The following is an 18,960-nucleotide window of genomic DNA, read 5'->3' as shown; positions in this document are numbered from 1 at the left end:
CTTTAACTGGAGATGCCGGGGATTGAACCTGGGACCTTCTGCATGGTCCAGTCATACAATCTCAGGTTGTTGTGATGATAAACTGGAGGAAAGTAAAACTATGTAAGCTGCTTTGGGTCCCCACTGGGGAGAAAGGCAGCATATAAGTGAAGTAAATCAACCAATTATTGTCTTGAATCTGATCCAAAGTAGTCTATTTTAGTCCCAGATGAATCCATGTGGGAATTGATCCCCATGTGAGGATCTTCCTGTGTTTGTTCTAATAGCCAATCAATCCTGCCTTTTTCTCCTTGGGATTCCCTTGATTAGGAGAATGTACAGACTTCCAACAGCCTAGAGGAAGGTGTTGACGTCACCGCATACTGGTGGGGCGAGTGGACCAAATGGACGGCCTGCACCAGGACGTGTGGGGGAGGAGTCAAGTCCCAAGAGAGGCACTGCCTCCGGCAGAGGTAACCTCATTCTAGCCATGAATAACTCCTGGAGGGATGCCGTGGCCCCTCATGCCCTTTCCTTCAGCTCTGTGGGCCAAAACCCAACATCCGAGAGCCATTTGGACTGGCATCCTTGTGGTAAATTTTCTCTCCCCTCCAGCTGTGACATTCAGCAGCACACAACATTTGAGTTGAAGCCATCAGGAAGGAGCCATCAGCTCCCCTAATCCCACCTATAGTTTCTATGATGGGGAACACGTGTGTGTCAGATGTGTTTGCTTATGACTGATGACCCTGGTATTTTATCACTGGGTGGGTGGCTCACCAGGTAATTGAGACCCAAAGGAACTGTTGCTGCTTGGAGCAGACAGCACCGGGCTAGAGGGACTCACAGTCTGACCTAGATAGGGCATCTTGGCGTGTTCACTGCTTCTTCGGTGGTCTCTTGGACATGGGCTGACCGCATTGTGCTAGCCAGCATTTGCCAGGAGGCCCATGCACAGCCCTGCAGGCTCAGCCCGTCATCTTCTTCATCCCCAGAGCCAACATGCAGGTCAGACCCTTGTGGAGGAGAAGAGTGGCTGGACTGAGCATACGGGCTAGCATATATAACCGACCAAGAGTCCACAAGGGAAGGGGTGGGAGTAAAAAGGACTTTGTACACCAAACCCTTCCCAAACAGGCAACTGTGGCTGCCAAGTCGTAGCCAACCTATGGCGACTCCCTCGAAGGGTTTTCACGGCAAGAGACGAACAGAGGTGGCTTGCCATTGTCTACTTCTGCATAGCAACCCTAGTCTTCCTCGGTGGTCTCCCAGCCAAGTACTAACCAGGGCCGACCCTGTTTAGCTTCTGAGATCTGACCACATCTGGGCTATCCAGGTCAGGGTGATGTAGTTTGCCGTGGCCCACAAATCAATGCATTTATAAAAATATTTTAAATGTAACCACAGAAGCATAATTATTATGCAACTGCTAAGGACAGGAACCATAAATGTTGGTGCAGTGCATTCCCCCCCCCTTTTGAAATAACCCTTCCCTTCCTTCCTCTGTTCAGAAGAAAGTCAGTGACTGGGCTTGCTAACAAAACATGCACTGGAACATCCAAAAGATACCAGCTGTGCAAAGTACAAGTAAGAATGTTTTTGTTGTTGTTTTTATTGAGACTAAAATAAGATTGCCCAAAAAGGCAGGGGCCACTTAGCAGGCAAAAGATTTGAATGGACAGGAGACGGAGTCCTTACTTAGAAAAAAATGAGGGGGAGATGTGGGAGCTTTTGGGATGTAGATGAATGAAGTAAAAAGTGGTCAGGAAAAGGAAGGCTGGAGATGTCTTCTCGTTAGATGAAATATTTCAGATATGGAGGAGGAGCTGTGTTAGTTAGTGGGAGGAAGAGGCATTAGAGGGAATCCAGAAGTTTGTAACTGGGGCACGTATATCAAAGTTGAGCGCCATTGTTTCATATTTGTTGAAACAAATACCCAATAAAAAGAGATGGGAAAGAATGGCTAGGCTCCAGAGAGGCCCGCATAAAGCCCTTCGGATACAGTCAGGAGGGTGGGGTATTATTTTTCCTTCCCAGCAGTAGTTCCTTCTTGTTCCTCATGGCACAACCTTCTGGGAGGCAGCACAACCTTTAGGGGTGGGAGGGACACCTGGAGCAGACCGCACAGGTACCTTTGGATCCTGGACATGGACCTGGGGCACTCTGGGCACACAACAAAACCGTGAGATTCATGTTACAGTGTGATTGCGCTGCGGTCCTGGCCTCTGTCTCAGGATCTCTGCTGCCTTGAGTCTTTCTAGGCAGGCTTTAGGAGGGAGGCTAACATGAAAGACTGACAGGAGCAGCTAGAATGTGTCGGGAAACTTCTCACGCCTTTCTTTCATCAGGCTGTTGGTCTCTTCTTCATTTCCAGCAGTGCCCTCCAAACGGAAGGAGCTTCCGAGAAGAGCAGTGCTCATCATTCAACTCACATGTGTATAATGGACGGACGTATCAATGGAAACCTTTATATCCTGGTAAACAAGAAGTTCTTTTTTGTATGGTTTTGACAACACAAAGCCAATTTTTTTTAAAAAAAGTTTAAAATGAATAGAACTCTGTCTTGCTCCTTTTTATGAAATTTGATCTGATTCAACAGAGATGCCACCCACCCTCTTTCCCAAACTAAGAAGAGTGTTTTGTAAGCTACAATAGCTTTTTTTTGGGGGGGGGGGTTATTACTAAATAGGGCTGCTGTGTTTCGGTTTGCATGTCGAAATTAGCAGTTTTGGGAGAAAACCTTTATCCTAAAAGGCTTGTGTGATTATTCATCTTTTACTTTCGATCAGTTGTCCACATACATGTAGGCTTGATCCTATGTAGTTAAAGGTGAGCAGGGGAAGTGATGTTGCCAAATGATGACTTTTGGTTGTGCATAATGCCAACCTTTGCGCAGAAGAGAAGATTACAGTCCCGAGAATTCTTCTTGGGTTGTGCTTATGAAGGGCCCTTGCCTGCACTGCTGCCACCTTCCTTCCTCCCAGAGTCTGGCGCCGGCAGGCAGAGTTCCCGTGGAGGCTTCTGCACACCCTGCCTGCTTTTCTGCCTTTTGCCTCTCCTCCTCCTCTCTCCAATGCCAACATTTTGCAAGAGCAGCAGCATCCTAGGGACGACGATCCTGGGAAATGCCACTCTCTGGCATGCCTCCGTCCTGGTTTTTAGAGGCAGAGGTCTCCATAGAGGGACCTGGCTGCTCTCCTTGTCCTGTCCTGGCACCATGTCAGTTTGAACCGAGTGAAGTGGGGCAGGGTTTGGGGCTTTAAGAGAGGGCATTGGGACCTCAGGAGAGGGACTGAGGGAGATTTTTGGATCTAGTTGTGTTCCTTCAATGGGAACAAAATGGGATTTCTGACTTTTCTGGGAAATTCCAAAATAAAGCTGGATGGCTGGACTTTGCTCATCACTAGTAGGGAGTAGGGTATAATCTGGTTTCTCTTCAGATCGTATAAATCTTTCGCCTTTTACTAAAGACTAGTAGAGAGTAGCATTACACCCCATCCCAACGAGGTGGAATTTCTCATGTAATTCCATAACATTAAAAAATAAGAAGAGCCCACTTGGATCAGTCTACAAACCCATCTAGTCCATTCTGTTTCCCAGAGTTGGCAACCAGATGTGTTCAGGGCTTGCTGCCAAAGCAGGCAACATCCCCCCCAGTTGTTGTTCTTCTGCAACTGATATTCAGACGTACACTGCGTGTGAACCTGAAGGTTCTTCTTAGCTATCTGATAGATCTGTCATCAGTGAATGGGAGGCCCTTGATTCTATGGGAGAAAAGGGAAGATCTGCATTTGGGGACACCTTTGATAGGGAGGCCAAAGACTGACCCCCCCAACAAGGATCCTGCAGGTGTCTTTATAGTGTGAAAGCCCTTTTAGTGCATGCATCCCACTCATGATAATGGTGGACCATTCTCTAGGGATGTCTGATCAGCGACTCCTTGTGTGTGATGAGGTGGGCAACACTGTCTGTTCTTCTCTCATTAGATGACTATGTTCACATCTCCAGCAAGCCCTGCGACCTCCACTGCACAACCGTTGATGGTCAAAGGCAACTAATGGTCCTAGCCCGGGATGGGACGTCTTGTAAATACTCCGATTTCCGAGGGGTTTGCGTGTCTGGAAAATGTGAGGTTGTTAAACATTATAGCAACCTTATTGACAGTCGAATTTTTGAAATTGTAGTGGCTGTCCCCTTTGCCTGGCCCTCAATACTTTATTTACACTGTTTTATAGCCCATTGGGTGTGATGGAATTCTGTTCTCTACCCACACACTGGATAAATGTGGTGTCTGCCAAGGGAATGGGAGCAGCTGTACCCATGTGACCGGGAGTTATAGAAAGGGAAATTCACACCTCGGTAAGACTTCAGATGACCCCTTTCTGACCATGTTCTGGGAGTGGCTGCTGGAAGATACAGTCATGGGCAAAAGCTGGTGTTGAAGCTGAATCGGGACCTGCCCCCCCTTCTGACGGCCAGTGTTATGTATGTCAGACATAACCAGACATGGCACCCAGAAAGAGGGCAACGGACAGAGCCCTGATGCTCTGGGCTTCTGGTACGCATGTGCCACCTGGAGAACAGGAAGATAAATTGCAGTGGAAGGCCACCATGACTGAGTCTACCTTGTATGTTATCTGTATCTAGTTTTCTGATATCACTTAAGCCAGAAACCTGGGATTTACTCTGCATTTGAATGGAAACAAATTTGTCTTTCCATCCCCCTCCCTGACCATGAGAAAAAAGTTAATCAAACAAAAATTCTTGAATTGGTTGCCCCTTCTAAAAGCACTCACCCCTCCAGTGGGGGGCAGGGCGGGGCGCACTTAGAGAATTATTCCTGGTCAAAACTTTAGGCACCAGGTACCTTCTGGCCCAGGGGTGCCGGGATTTAGCTGCAGTTGCTGTTTCCCTTTCATTCATGAATGCAGTTTTTTGCAGGCTACTCTCTGGTGACTCACATTCCCGCCGGAGCAAGAGACATACAGATAGTGGAACGGAAAAAATCAGCAGATGTTTTGGGTGTGTATGATGCCCGTGGTGACCAGTGCGAATGTATCTCAAAACTTGTTTGTTATATAGCATATTCACTCCAATCCAAGAGGTGAAATTCAGTCTTGCCGCTGCCTCGTTAGCTTCATAATCCCCTTGACTAGCGGGCCCACCCTCCAGAAGAGCATGCCCCTTCCGGGCCATCAGCGGAAGGCCCTCCTAGCCCTGAGCCCTGTGTGAGGCTCCCCCCCCCCACTCTTCTGTTCCATTGGCCCATGCTTCCTTGGCTTCCCCTGCCCCTCCTTCCACCAGGCCTCAGCTTTTTAGGCCCCTGCCTGCTCTGTCCCTTTCCCATCAGCTTCTCTGCCTCTGGCTCAACTATCCCTGAGCCCCTGGACTTTCTTCACAATCCACAGCCAGCCCCTATCCTGGCCGGTGCGTGTCCCCTGCCCCCTCTTTTTGCTCATAGCACACGGCTCTTCCTAGTTCCCTCTGAGGTTTTTCTTAGCCAAGATCATCCCTTCCCTGACTGTTTGCCAGGTTATCATTGCTAAACTCTGCTGTGAGAAGTCCGAATGTTCTCAAACATTCCCTAATAATATACAGGTTTCTCCCCACTGTGGGGAGGGCCTTTGAACACATGGAACTGATTTATACTGAATCAGACCCTTGATCCATCAAGGTCAGCCTAGTCTACTCAGACTGGCAGTGGGTCTCCAGGCTCACAGACAAGGGACTTTCGCATCTACTGCCTGGTCCTTTGTAACTAGAGATGCTGGGAATTGAACTTGGGACCTTCTGCATGCCAAGCAGATGCTCTTCCACTGAGCCATGGCTGCTCCCTAAGGGCTCATGGGCTGTAGGTGACAGGCAGGTGATCATATGTCAATAGCCAGCTACGCCCCTCCTCAGCAAGAGGTAAGCAGGAGTTGGGTGAGGAAGCAGGGAAGGAGAAATAATTGGGGCTGCAACGAGAAGGAGAGCCACCCCAGGGCAAGGTGAGGAAGCAGGGAATAGGCTGAGGTGCTAGGGAAGGATTGACCTGGCAGGTGTAAGGGACGGGAAAGGAGCTCAGGAGGCTGTGTGACTGGGGGGAGGGGTGAACATGGGGCAGAGGAAGGACAGTCAAGCGGAACTGAAGCAAAAAGAAAGGAAGTGATGGCCAGTGGGAAAGGAGTGGGATTTCTTGCCTCTTGCATGTCTTTGTGTTTCCTCCAAACAGTGTCTATGACATTTTAGTGTGTAGCAGCAGCTAGGGTGTCCTTCAGCACGTTTGCAGGGTACTTTCCTGAACATGATCTTTGAGAGGATCATTTTCCTTCTCTCTGTTTAATTTTTTACAGCTGTTGCAGATGAAGCTGGCTATTATTTCTTCAATGGGAATTACAAAGTAGATAGCCCCAAAAACTTCAACATCGCAGGCACTGTCTTCAAATACAGGAGGCCGATGGACATCTATGAGACAGGAATAGAATACATTGTCGCACAAGGGCCAACCAACCAGGGCCTAAGCATAATGGTAAGTGTGGAATTTTGTAACCATACTGACATTCATGTGCAACGCTCGCCCCTGCGGGTGAATTTTATGTGTGTTTGTGTGGGTGTATAAAGGGGTGGTGGCCCCGTGGCGCAGAGTGTTAAGCTGCAGTACTGCAGTCAAAAAGCTCTGCTCACGACCTGAGTTCGATCCCAACGGAAGTTGGTTTCAGGTAGCCGGCTCAAGGTTGACTCAGCCTTCCATCCTTCCGAGGTCGGTGAAATGAGTACCCAGCTTGCTGGGGGTAAAGGGAAGATGACTGGGGAAGGCACTGGCAAACCACCCCGCAAACAAAGTCTGCCTTGGAAACGTCGGGATGTGACGTCACCCCATGGGTCAGGAATGACCCGGTGCTTGCACAGGGGACCTTTACCTTTACCTTATATAAAGGGGTGGCTGTGACCAAATCTCAGCTCCCTGAAATCCTGTATTTTAGTGTTTTTTTTAAAGTGAGGTTAATCACAGGTCCTCCAAATTAATGAGTGAGTTGAATATTGTTTTTGCAGGATAGCAACCATGAGATCACTCAGCTCTGCAGAGGCTTTTGAGAACTTCACTGTTTGGATATATGAATACTCAAAGCCAGACACAACCTGCTGCCTCTAGCCAACACGTATCTCTTCTGCTCCCTTCATCATTTTCCATCTCTTTCCCCATCCTCCTCCTCATTTACTTTCCAAGGTCCTGGTGGGTTTGCTCAGCCCCACATCCTTGTTGTCCAATATTGTCCCATGACCTCAACAAACTCCACCACCCTGAGCTTAAGGGCACCAATATCCCTTCTTGTCCTGTACGTGAGGAACTCCTTGCCAGAGAACCACTGTGGTGCCACCTCTCTTCCTTCAGATCTTCAAAATCCAGCCCATAGTACCTTAAGCTCTTCACTTTCACCCTCAACTGAAACATGGCCTAAGCAGCTGCCTGCTCATAGCGCCCCCCCCATTTCTTTTTTTTAATATATATATTTTTTATTTTCTTATTAAGTCACATACAATTTCAATATTGTCATCTTCAGAGTTACATAAAATAAAAACAATTTCAAATTAATCAGCCTAATCAGTAAAGACTTTTTCTGACGTCCCCTCTCCCCTTTTCTATCATATTGATATCTATTTAATCCCCTCTGCATTTGTTTTCTAATTCATTATAATTCATTGTATCATTTCTATAAACTACAAATTATCATCCTATATACTTTAATTGTTGAATACTTCATCATTTCATCATTAATCAATTGAATTAGATTAAGTCATAGCCTTTAACATTTCCCACCCCCACCCCCAGGTTTCTCATGCCTCAGCTGTCCTTCCGTGTCCTTGGTTATCTTCTGTCTCTGAGGGTGGGTAGATAGGGTGTAGTGGTTCAAGTGTCAGACTAGGATCTGGGAGACCCAGGTTCAAATCGCTCCTCTGCCACAGAAGCTTGATGGATGACCTTGGGCCAGTCACACCCTCTCCACCCTAACCTATCTCATAGGTTTGATGTGAGGGTAAGATGGAGGGCAGGAGAAGGATGTCAGCCACTTTGGGTCCCCAGTGAGGGAAAAGGCAGTGTAGAAATGAAGTAAATGAAATCAATAAATACAGACACAAGGGGGATCTGTAAGGACTCATGGGGAGGGCAAATTTCTTACCCCCTCCACCCCCTGCTTCACCTCCTTTACTGCTTCTGCCCCTGTTTTACACCCTTGCTGGTTCTGGCTCCCACTTTCCCACCCATTCACCATCTCCTCCTCCTCTTCCTTCTTGTAGAGGCCATTTCTGCCACAGAATAACATGAAGCACACCCTGCCCTGGGTTTGGCTTCCATGGATTGGTTTTAGGTTTTAGTGTCTTCTCCCTGCTGGCACTGAGTGCCAGGTAGAGCTCGTGCTTCGGAAGGGGGCGTTAAAATCTGTCTGGTTCTCTGAAATGCAACTCAAGTTTTAGGTCTTGTGTTAAATCGCCTGGGCAACACATAATGGCACCCAGGATCTCATGAAGTGTTCATGCAAGATCTTGGCCAGCAAGGAACGTCATTGTCCTGTTCGGAGGGGAGGGGAAGGGGTATTTTTGTTTTTAGCCTTTCCATTTTTTAAAAAGAACATCTAGGATTTTTTGCAAACTAGGCATTTCCAGAAACCTCTTCCTTAGCGTGCAGATTTTTAAATCCACTGAGTTAGGGGCATATGCTTTGCTGTTAGATATGTGATGCAAACGGGGAGCACACAAGGAGTCACGGAGGGGGGAAAACTCATTTGGACCCTCCCAGTTCTTTCCCTCCAGGACTCCCTAAGCTCTCAGGGTCTGGAACATGCTAATTTCTTCCTTTCTGCTCTCAATATTTTGTCCATCAGTCTGATGATCCTACCCCCTATTTTCTTTTGGTTAATTTACAAAATCATAGTTTTCTGCATACCTGGAGACTTCTCTAAGCATGCAGAAGCCCCTGCCTTGGCTGTGGGTTTGCCTGATTTTATGGCCTTCATGACCACCTGCTTTACTATTATTCATGGCAAATAGGTACCTGTGAAAACTCTGTGGTTTGGTTATTTTCCATCTGTTTTTCTTGGGGGGGGGGTAGTAACATCCTTTCCTTTTTAAATGTATATTAAATAGGAAGCGTAACCGTGGTCTAAGACCACGGTTACACAGCCCGGATAACCTACGAGAACCAATGAACTCTGACCGTGAAAGCCTTTGACAATATTTTAAATAGGAAGCTTTTGAAATTTTATACATTGATTGTGATAACATAGAGCACAGACAGTTGGTATGTTAAGTTTTGGCATTTGAAAAAAGTATATGCCATGTCCTGGTAGAATTTTTAAATTGATTGAAGCTGATTTGTAAAATCCTGCACAATGGCCTCTCATAATGATAACTTTTTCCATTGGATGCCTTTGCCTGAGCAGTGTCACCCCATACGTGTATCAAGCTGCTGATACCAAAATATTTGTTTGGCACTCTGAGTGTGTTGAATTGTGTCAAGGCATCTTTTTTGTGCTCCAGCAGCATTGTTAATAAACTCTGCCCCACTGCAAAATTCTACATCGTTCTTTCTTTTTGTTTCTATTTGATCAACCAGCCTCTTCAGCTTTTCCTCTTTCTTTTCCCCATAGTAAATCCAATGTCCCTCTTTTTCACTCTGGTTCTTAAAGCGTGGTCCATTTAAATGCCACAGACCACTTCTTTTGCTTTGGGCACATTTCTGCCCTTTTTTACTGTTCTGGGTATAAGCTACCTGTGCTTCCTTATGTCAGCTCTGGGCTCACCAGACAAATCCCACAAATTGACTTCTAGGCAGGCCTTCCATAGAAAGTTGATTTATTAAGAAATATACAGCGAGTTACAGAAATTGACTTGGAAATTGGCAAGGATACTAATGGGGGAAACACTAAGGGTAAGGGAGATATAAAGGTGAAAGTGAACTTTCTGGACGACTACTGGTTGCTACGGCAACCCCCTGATAACACTTGTTCCCAGGGAAGAGCAAGACAAAATAAAACCAGAGCTGAATAACAGTTCGACCTTGAAACCCCACCTGGCTTAGCCGCTGGGTACCAGGCCAGTGCCTGACACCTTAGTTACATGTAGGGATGCCAGCCTCCAGGCGGGACCTGGGGAGCCCCTGGAATTACAGGTGATCTCCAGACGACAGAGATCAGCTCCCCTGGAGAAAATGGCAGCTTATTACTTGTACCTGTAATATACTTTCAAATATCCTTTAAATAATCTTTAGAAACATTCTTGTGGTCTCCCCTCAATTTATTCAGACCCAGTCCTAGCCTGGCTCTCTAGCTACAACACCACACTGGATTAATGTCACTCTTTTTTTTTAATGTTCTACAATTTATTTTCTACTTTGACAGACTTTCTGTGGTTTTGCAATGACCTTATTTTCTTCCCTTTCCTACTTTCCTTCTGTATACATTGTTTTCATCTTTATTACTTTTTTACATTTTTATTCTTTCTCCCCTTTTCTCTGTTTATGATTTTCTATTCTTCCTGATAGACTGCTGCCTGTTGTATTTCCCTGTGCCCGTTTCTCCTGAGACACTGGCTTAGGGTTGCCAACCTCCAGGTACTGTAACCAAAGCAACAGTTGAGGCTATTTAACTATTAAAGACGTAGATAGTTCAAACATCCAAAGAAGCAAAATAAATGCAAATGAGCAAGGTCAAAATACCAATTTCCTATATAATGACACTTATCCAAATGTATATCAGTGGTTTCAACTGTTACATCCAAAGTAGCATCCATTGAACATAGGTATAATTCAGTAGTAACAACTCAAAATTAGCAGAAGGCTAGTGCGATTAAACAGTTCATACAATATTTCCATGTTATACAGTGTCGTGAAATATCAATGTGTATTGTATAGGGCAGAACAGGTGCCCGGTTAGAATAATCCTGTTTCAGTTCCTTCATCAGCTGCCCCGATTCATGGAGTGCTTGGAATGATGTATGAAAGAGTCTTTTGATTTCTGGCTTTTGCCGTTCTACACGCTAGTGCACACCTCTGGTTTCTTAATTATGGATCCTATTCTTTTGTTTGGTATCCAGTTGAAACCCGGCAGTCTCTCTTGCTGGGCAGCGGCCCACCAGAATCTTTCCCATCAAGTCAGAGGGCCAATCTGCAGGGTTGCCAACCTCCAGGTACTAGCTGGCGTTCTCCTGCTATTACAACTGATCTCCAGCTGATAGGCCATTGGACTCTATGGCATTGAAGTCCCTCCCCTCCCCCAAACCCCCTCTCCTCAGGCTCCACCAAAAACCTCCTGACAATGGTGAAGAGAGCCCTGGCAACCCTACACTGGCCTGTGTTTCAGCCGGAGTCCTCCTTTTCTCTCACAAAGTCAGCCACCATTCAAAGTAATTAGCTGCTGTTTTTCCAAACACGGGGTGCTTCTGTTCTGCTTGGATTGCCGCTGCAAGTGCAAAGGCATTTGTGGAGACAAGACTGCTTCCACACAGAGATTTACTCCATACTTTCCCTTCCTGCCCACTATTGCTTCCATTTAAGGTTGCTAAGTTCCCAGTGGTGGTGGGAAAAACCCCGCCAATCCACCTGGCTGCCCACCGATCAGCTGAGGGTTGGCGGGCAAGCATGCACACGCGCCTTCATGCCGCGCCACATCACTTTGGGTTTACACCTGGAAGCGCCGCATCGCAATGGGCCTTTTACCACTCAAACTGGGAGTTTGAGTGGTAAAAGGCCATTGCAATGCGGAACTTCTTTTAACCACTTTTTTTACCACTCAAGGGGCCTTTTACCACTCAAACTGGGAGTTTGAGTGGTAAAAGGCCATTGCAATGTGGCACTTCTGGGTGTAAAAAATTGCAAGGGGCCTTTTACCACTCAAACTCCCAGTTTGATGCGGCACTTCTGGGTGTAAACCGGAAGTGATGCGATTGCGTTGGCACAGCCATGTGCAAGCAATCTCAGCCTCAGCTCCGCCCCAAAAACCTCCCACCGGAGGAGAGGGGGGACCTGGCAACCCTACTTCCACTCATCACTGGCAGACTTTGGGTCTTTTTAAAGTGTTGGTAGTTGGCATATTGCTATGGTGTTTTAGTACTATAACAATCTGTCCACTGCTGATTAAAAATAAAATAGCAAAAATCTCATTGGCAGTGGGTGGTAAGGAAAGAATGGTGGGTGAGAGGAAAAATGCCACCAGATGTGGGTGGGAGGTATGGAAATCTGTACCTTCCCTTCTGCACATTCCCAAACTTGCTTTCGTTATGATTTGCTGAACCACCATCTCCCAACTGCTCATTCTGTGCATGTGCACATGGTATCTATCTATTGCCCTTTCTCCAGGATCTCCAGGATATGGGTCTTTCCCCATTTTGTCTTCACAACAACCCTGTAAGTTAGGTGAGGCTGAGAGAGAGAATTGGCCTGAGGTCATCCAATGAGTGTCATTTCTGGCAATGGGGTGGGGAACTTACTGGCAGTAAACATAGGCTGAGGCCTCTGGCATATACAACATGGCAATGTCATTTCCAGCATGCACCAGAAGAGACATCATTACATCGCCAACAACTGCAGGGACGCTCTGGTATGGTAGAGGCTGTTTTTACCATAGAGTTTTGCCTAAATACCAGAGCTTCTCATGGTCATTGGTGACACAATGATGTCACTTCTGGTGCACATCAGAAATGACATTGGGGCCTTGCAGATGCCAGAAGCCTTGGCCTTAGTTTACTGCCATAAGTTCCTCTGTTGGCTGGATGAACAGTGCTGGGGTGGGGGCAGGGTGCCAAAGTGGGGGATTCCCCACTAGCAGGGGTCTGGCAGCACTATTACCCAGGCTGGATAAATGTGTTACTGGTTTGAGGGAGAGGTGAAAAGGTCAACCACATCAGATTAAAAGGACACCAGAAGGCATGCAGCTGTTGAGAAACAATGAAAGTCCTGCATGAAGATTAGGTATCCTTCCAGGTGCAGAAATGCATCTTGGATTTAAGAGCTGTATATGTCTATAGCATTCCTGTCTTGTCTTTAAAAGCATTTCACTCATCTAAAAGAGAAAATATTTCATAGGAGCTTTCTCAGTACTAAAAAGAGGCATCAGTAAAAAGCACAGGGGAAAGTGAATGTTTTTCCAATTTTTCCTGTTTTTCCCCCCTGAACCTTAACATCTCTAGCGTGGTTTTGCAACTGTTGTTGTCCACAAACGGATGAGCTAGTTTAATGTTCCATACAATGGTATTTCAATTACTGTGAATGGGATTTTCCCCCTCTTCCAGGTCTGGAATCAAAATGGTAAAAACCCCTCAATAACATATGAATATACCCTTCTAAACAAGCCACATTTGAAAAACATCCAGCCTGTTTACTATACCTTCTCTGAATCGGACAGTGAAGAAAGTCGTGAGTTTGACGGAGAAGAGCCTTTGGGATTTATTCAGCATAATGCAAGTTTCTTTGGGACACTCTCCAAAGAAAAGATCCATTTGGAAAATCAGGTGTTGGAAAGGCAAGACGCAACAGAAGAACTAGACTTGAGCAAAATCCAGGAGACCAATGAAGTTTACGAACGGACAGAAGCCAACGCCTGCACTCCAGCACTGAAGAACAACCAGCCCAAAGGTAAGGAGAGAAAATGCAGGACTTCAACAGGTACTGGCAGCAGGGGGCCCAGTGGAAACCCTGGGAGAGCCAGTCGACAGGCATCCTTTGCTGTTTTAGCAGGACTTTTGAGCAACAGTTTTCATCTTGATGATGGGATGTTGCATCTCTGTGGCATAACATTTTTCTCAGTTTTAAGCCACTACATGTTTGCCCCCCGCCTCCTCCCCATTGGCCTGCAGTTTGGTTGGCTTCCAGAGCCGCCTGTGGCCCTGGAGGCGTGGTTGCGCCAATGGGGGTGTCACAGATCGAGGGGGAGAACGATCTTTCAACGAAAATATGTCTGTTAGAAATTGATGGCACACAAAGACTTGGTGAGGTCAAAGTTCAAAACAACAGATTTTATTAATACCAGCAATGTAGCATGAGGATTTAAACAGACAAACGTGGTTTCAGAACAGTAATAGGCTGGTCATAAGCCAGTAAAAGCAGACACTTCATGCTTAAATATATGCACAAGAGAGGATTGGTTTTATTCAGGTGGTAACTCTAAATTCACTTCAAAAGGCTGGTTCCTTGTTTTCACTGAGAGGCTTGCTTTAGTTTATCAGTTATTTGTTCAGATTTCACTCGAGTTTACTTAAAACACAAGGTTGCTTCAGTTTTCTGGAGTAAAGAACGACACGAATCACTTCACCAGTTTAATCCTTAAACTGGATTGGGTTCACTCTGGACTCTAGAGAATAATGCTCCTCAACCCTTTGGGGATCCCTCAGTACACCTTAGTTCACTTCCTTCTGCGTGATTTTGAGAACTCTCTTTCCCTCAGAGCCATCTCCCAGTTTCAGCACCAAGAGACGTACTCTGTGCACTCAGAGTTAACATCCTTATGAACCGGTTGCTGACCCAAACAACTTCAAGAGTGTTCCTTTGATTTTAACTCCTGAGGACAAATCCTCCTCCTCCTCCTCCTCCTCAAACAGCCCACAGCTCTTGCTGGCTGCTGAGAGCTCCGTCGGTATTGAACTCTACTCCGGTGCTGAACTGACCCTCTGAATGTCCACCCTTTCATTGGCCACTCCCAGAATTCCTTAGCTGTCAATCCACTGACCCCTAAGCCAGAACAACTTCCTGGATTCTTGCATTCTTCACAGGGGGGGCATTTTCGCGATCCTTAAATGCTGTGCCATGGTTTTTGCCAGTGTAACTTGACAAGGTAGAATGTGGGCTGGAGATCTCCTGCTATTGCTAGGGTTGCCAATGTCCAGGTGGTAGCTGGAGATCTGCTATTATAACTGATCTCCAGATGACAGAGATCAACTAACCTGGAGAAAATGGCCGCTTTGGAAAGTGGACTAAATGGCATTATACCCCATTGAAGTCCCTCCCCTCCCCAGTTTGATAACTTCTTGGTTATATTTTAGTTCTGCCTTCCCTTCACAGAGATCGGGGCAGGTTCTGCATATTATCTTTATAATCTCCATATAAAAAATAGGGATTTGAATTCAAGCCGCCCTCTCCAGTTCCCTGTGCCTTACAGCCTCTCTCTGTCCCAGGCATTGTGAGGCCTTCCAGTGTGTCAACAGGCAACTGCTTACAACATAATAAGATATTGACGTTATATTGACTTAATTCAAGGGTCAGGGCTACCCCAGACTATCCTGTACTCAACTAGTGAATGAGGCAGATTTGTACAAACAAGGCACTTTTTGTTAGAAGTTAGCTTTCAGTAAATGGAAGGCAGCTGAATTTCCCCTTCTTCACTAAAGCAGTGCTGGTTTGAGAACAGTTGAGGTATGAAACCAAGGCCTGAAGAAGACAAAATGCTCTTTCCCCACTTCCTCTTTCAGACTAGTTGCCAGGAAAAGCAACAGACAAAAGCCTTCCCCCATTTTTAGTTGCATATAGCTGTGGGGAAATATAAAGCCATTTTTTCATCGTTAATCTTAAGTAAATAGATAGTGTTTATGCCAGCTCCATCCTAGACCCAACCAAGATGTGGATTCTCTCCCAGGCAGTTCTACAGATTTGATTTTAAGAGTAGGCAACTATGCCTGAAATATGGCAGACTCTTCTTGCAGAGGAGGAAAAACCCAAAGGTGCAGTATGAGGATCCTGAAAGACTTGTCTTGCTTACATAACTGCAAAGCTCAGCTGTAATGACTAGACCCAGCAATTGTCTTGTTACCGCCACTTATGTGTAAAGCTACCATGAAGGATCAGAAGTAGTGAAAAGACTATAGCTGAGATGGCTTATGTCTCTCTCTCTCTCTCTCTCCCCCCCGCCCCCCCATACCGCAGTCTTGTGAAACCATTTGTCCTGCGGAGACAGAACAAGTCTCCTTAAAATTCTGTTGGACATTCCTTGAATGTTGGCTGAGTATGTGTAGACTATATGAGCACTGCATTTGACATTCAATGACATTTTCAGTATCTGCTATATGACAGTATTTGACATAGCAGACATACTTTGTATTTGAGAATTGGTGGCTTTTGAGATTTCAGATGCCTGTCAGAATCAAAACAATCAAAACATGTCAACAAACATTCAGGTTCTGAGGGGAAATCTTCCATTAAAATTCCAGTTTGTAACAACTGCATTCTAAATTTTGTCATTTCCCTCAATTATTTTCTCCTTTTCTCTTTTTGTTCTTTGTCTCAGATTCAAACACAACCAAGTCCAATTACATGGCAGAAAGGAGTGGAAGGGAATTTGATGCTCAGCGTGCTTCCAAAGAATTCCTTTCAGAAAATGCGATAACTCACAAGCTTCTGGACAAGACATCAGACTCCGAAGAGCTGACCCGGAACAAGACTGTGAACAGCATCTTTTCTCCCAGGGACCCCGTCAACTCTGTTGGATCTCACCTGGACAGCCTTTATGTCGATTATGATGACAATGAAGAGGTGTTGCCCCACCCAGTAAATGGCACCGTCCTGGAACTGAGCAGTGACAAAACCATTAACACGTCTTCCGAGACACAGTTTTCCAATGTGACCATTTCTGCTGCTAGTCCTCAAGGGAACAGAACCCACAAAGCCAGGTAAGAGGCATGGCTCGGGCCACCCCTTTTCAACCGTGACCTTACATTGGCATTGGAATGTTGGTGGACAGAATGTTATCCATATTCCCTTCACTACAAGAAAAGGTCTCTTGAAGGTAAGATGGATGTGTTATTCCAAACGTTCAGGCAAGGTATGCATTTCACAGGAAAATTTCAAGTATTTTGGAGTGGCAAAAACATATATATGACAAAGGCCTTTTAAAGCAGGAATAGTCATGATGCAATTTGCAGGCTTTGTCCAGGCTAGTCTTAGTGTCCCAACTGATGTGTATTTACTTGGAAGTAAATCTCACTTTGTTCAATGGAAATTACTTCACAGGAAGGGAGCGCTGGAGCACAGTCTCGTGACTTGCCTACTAGATACTACTAGATTAAGGAAACAAACAAACAAAAAAGAACAACAACCCCCCCCCCCAAAAAAAGAAACCAATGGAAGGGACACTGCTGAGTATTTCTGGAATTGTGAATGGATATGTGCCCTTTTTCTGATGAAGGTGCTTCATAGGAAACCTAACAATGGAACATGAAACTAAGAGAAAAATCATCAAAACTCTGCTTGAAGAAAAGTTGAATTTGGTAACCTGAAAACTGGGGAAGGCCAGTGGCTCTAGTGGCAGAGCATAGGCTTTGCATGTAGAAGTACAGCCACTGGCATCTTCACTTCCAAGAATCTCAGGCAGCTGATCCTGTGCCTGAGACCCTGGAGAGGCACCACCAGTTACAGCCGGCAGCCCTGGGCTAGCTGGACCAGTCTGGCCTGCTATGAGCAAACATCTTACATTCTGTTCCCTGCGTGGCCACGTGCTCAGAGGGAGAGGGGTGGTGGCTCAATGGCAAAGCAAATGAGGTATATGCGGAAGGCCCACAGTCCAGTGCCTCTGACCTCTTTAGCGGCAGGATATCAGAACTTGTCAGAGCAGACAACATTGAGCTAGGAGGACCAAGGATCCAACTCAGGAGGATACAGCAGCCTCAGATCTTTATGAGTGAAGTAGATTTTGCATATATTGTTTTCATTTGCCTGGTTCTGCTTATAAAAGTCATATAGTACAGGGAAAAGGGAGCCCCATGCTCACCGGAGGTCATTTAAACCCCACTTTTCAATTGTTGAATTTCAGTGAGAATTGGGATGGAACCAGATTAGAAATTGGAATAGGATTAGACCTTTCCAGTGTTTTGAAAATGGAAATAGTAGACGTGTGGGGCCCAGACTCAGACTGGGGCTGTGGTAGAGATGGAAATGTGGTCCCTTCATTTCTTCATACAGAATGCCCCCTCCCCCCAGTATTAATAGCCCTGGGAGGGAAAAAGCATAGGCCTTTCCCCTAAACTGTGCATGGTAGTGGTAATTTTTAGACGAAATTGTATGAGATAAATGGTTTAAAGCCCCCCCCCCCATGTTCCTGATTTGAATTGAGGCTGTCCACCATCAAGATGAAAACTGTTGCTCAAATGTCCAGCTAAAACAGCAAAGGATGCCTGTCTACTGGCTTTCCCAGAGTTTTCACTGGGTCCCAGTGCTGCAAGGGGAAATCCAGTACCATCTTGAAGTCCTGAGTTTCCTCTCCTTACGTTTGGGCTCCTTGTTCTTCAGCACACAACTTCAAACTGAGGATGGAGCGGGGTAGCATCTTTCCATGGGTTTTTCTCCAACACTAGATACTCAGTGCAGACAGAGGCTAGATTTGATTATCTGTGCCTTTTGTTGGGCACCAAGGACAGATGAGGGATCCTGCTGGTTTACTGTCCACCTAGTGTGCCAGCAGAGTTCCTGGCTGAACTGGCAGAGGTGGTCACTGATTTGGTGCTGCCATGACAACCAGTTTGTGGTGAGTCCAGAACATGAAAAAGGACATATGTTGGACCTGCATTTCTGTACTGAGTGGCTTGTTGATGATCTAATTAAGGGGCTGGAGGTTTGGCCCTTGCCATGGTCAGATCTTCTGAAGGCACAGTTGAGCTTGCTGCCTCAGAAGACTGATTTGAACGGTCCACCCTCAGAGTTTAATAAATCTTGTTGTTTTCCAGGCTGCTCTGGGGGATTTTGAGAGCTTCTCTGGTGACTCTGTGGAGATCCCTTATAGCTGCATGGAATGATGGGGCTGGCTGGGGCCATAAACAGGGCTGCCCTTTGGTGTCCTCTTCCATGCCCTGATAGGCCCCCGGCTCTGTGGTTTACCAGCGAGCTTGGGGATATGAAACAGAATGGCAAATGGCTAGAGTGACACTGGTGGAAGTCTTAGGGTGAATCAGAGAGAGCATCCCATGGAAATCAGGTGGCAGTGAGGTGGCAGTGATGGTGGCTAAAGAGACTTTCTTCTGTGCCTG

General features: G+C 46.1%; 1 protein-coding gene across 1 annotated transcript in view; it reads left to right on the top strand.

The window, feature by feature from the left end:
- The window catches only part of ADAMTSL2 (ADAMTS like 2), a 148,982-nt gene that overhangs the window by 25,621 nt on the left and 104,401 nt on the right, over positions 1–18,960 (top strand). Inside the window, exons 5-13 of the mRNA XM_056860191.1 lie at positions 310–452; positions 1,491–1,566; positions 2,354–2,456; positions 3,966–4,111; positions 4,215–4,338; positions 4,921–5,001; positions 6,315–6,490; positions 13,246–13,588; positions 16,230–16,611. Coding sequence (XP_056716169.1) covers positions 310–452; positions 1,491–1,566; positions 2,354–2,456; positions 3,966–4,111; positions 4,215–4,338; positions 4,921–5,001; positions 6,315–6,490; positions 13,246–13,588; positions 16,230–16,611 — 1,574 coding nt within the window. The remainder of the gene's footprint in view (positions 1–309; positions 453–1,490; positions 1,567–2,353; positions 2,457–3,965; positions 4,112–4,214; positions 4,339–4,920; positions 5,002–6,314; positions 6,491–13,245; positions 13,589–16,229; positions 16,612–18,960) is intronic.

The sequence above is a fragment of the Euleptes europaea genome, chromosome 14, assembly GCF_029931775.1.
Source record: "Euleptes europaea isolate rEulEur1 chromosome 14, rEulEur1.hap1, whole genome shotgun sequence".
Taxonomy (NCBI): Eukaryota; Metazoa; Chordata; class Lepidosauria; order Squamata; family Sphaerodactylidae; genus Euleptes; species Euleptes europaea.
This window is presented reverse-complemented; position numbering and strand designations above follow the sequence as displayed.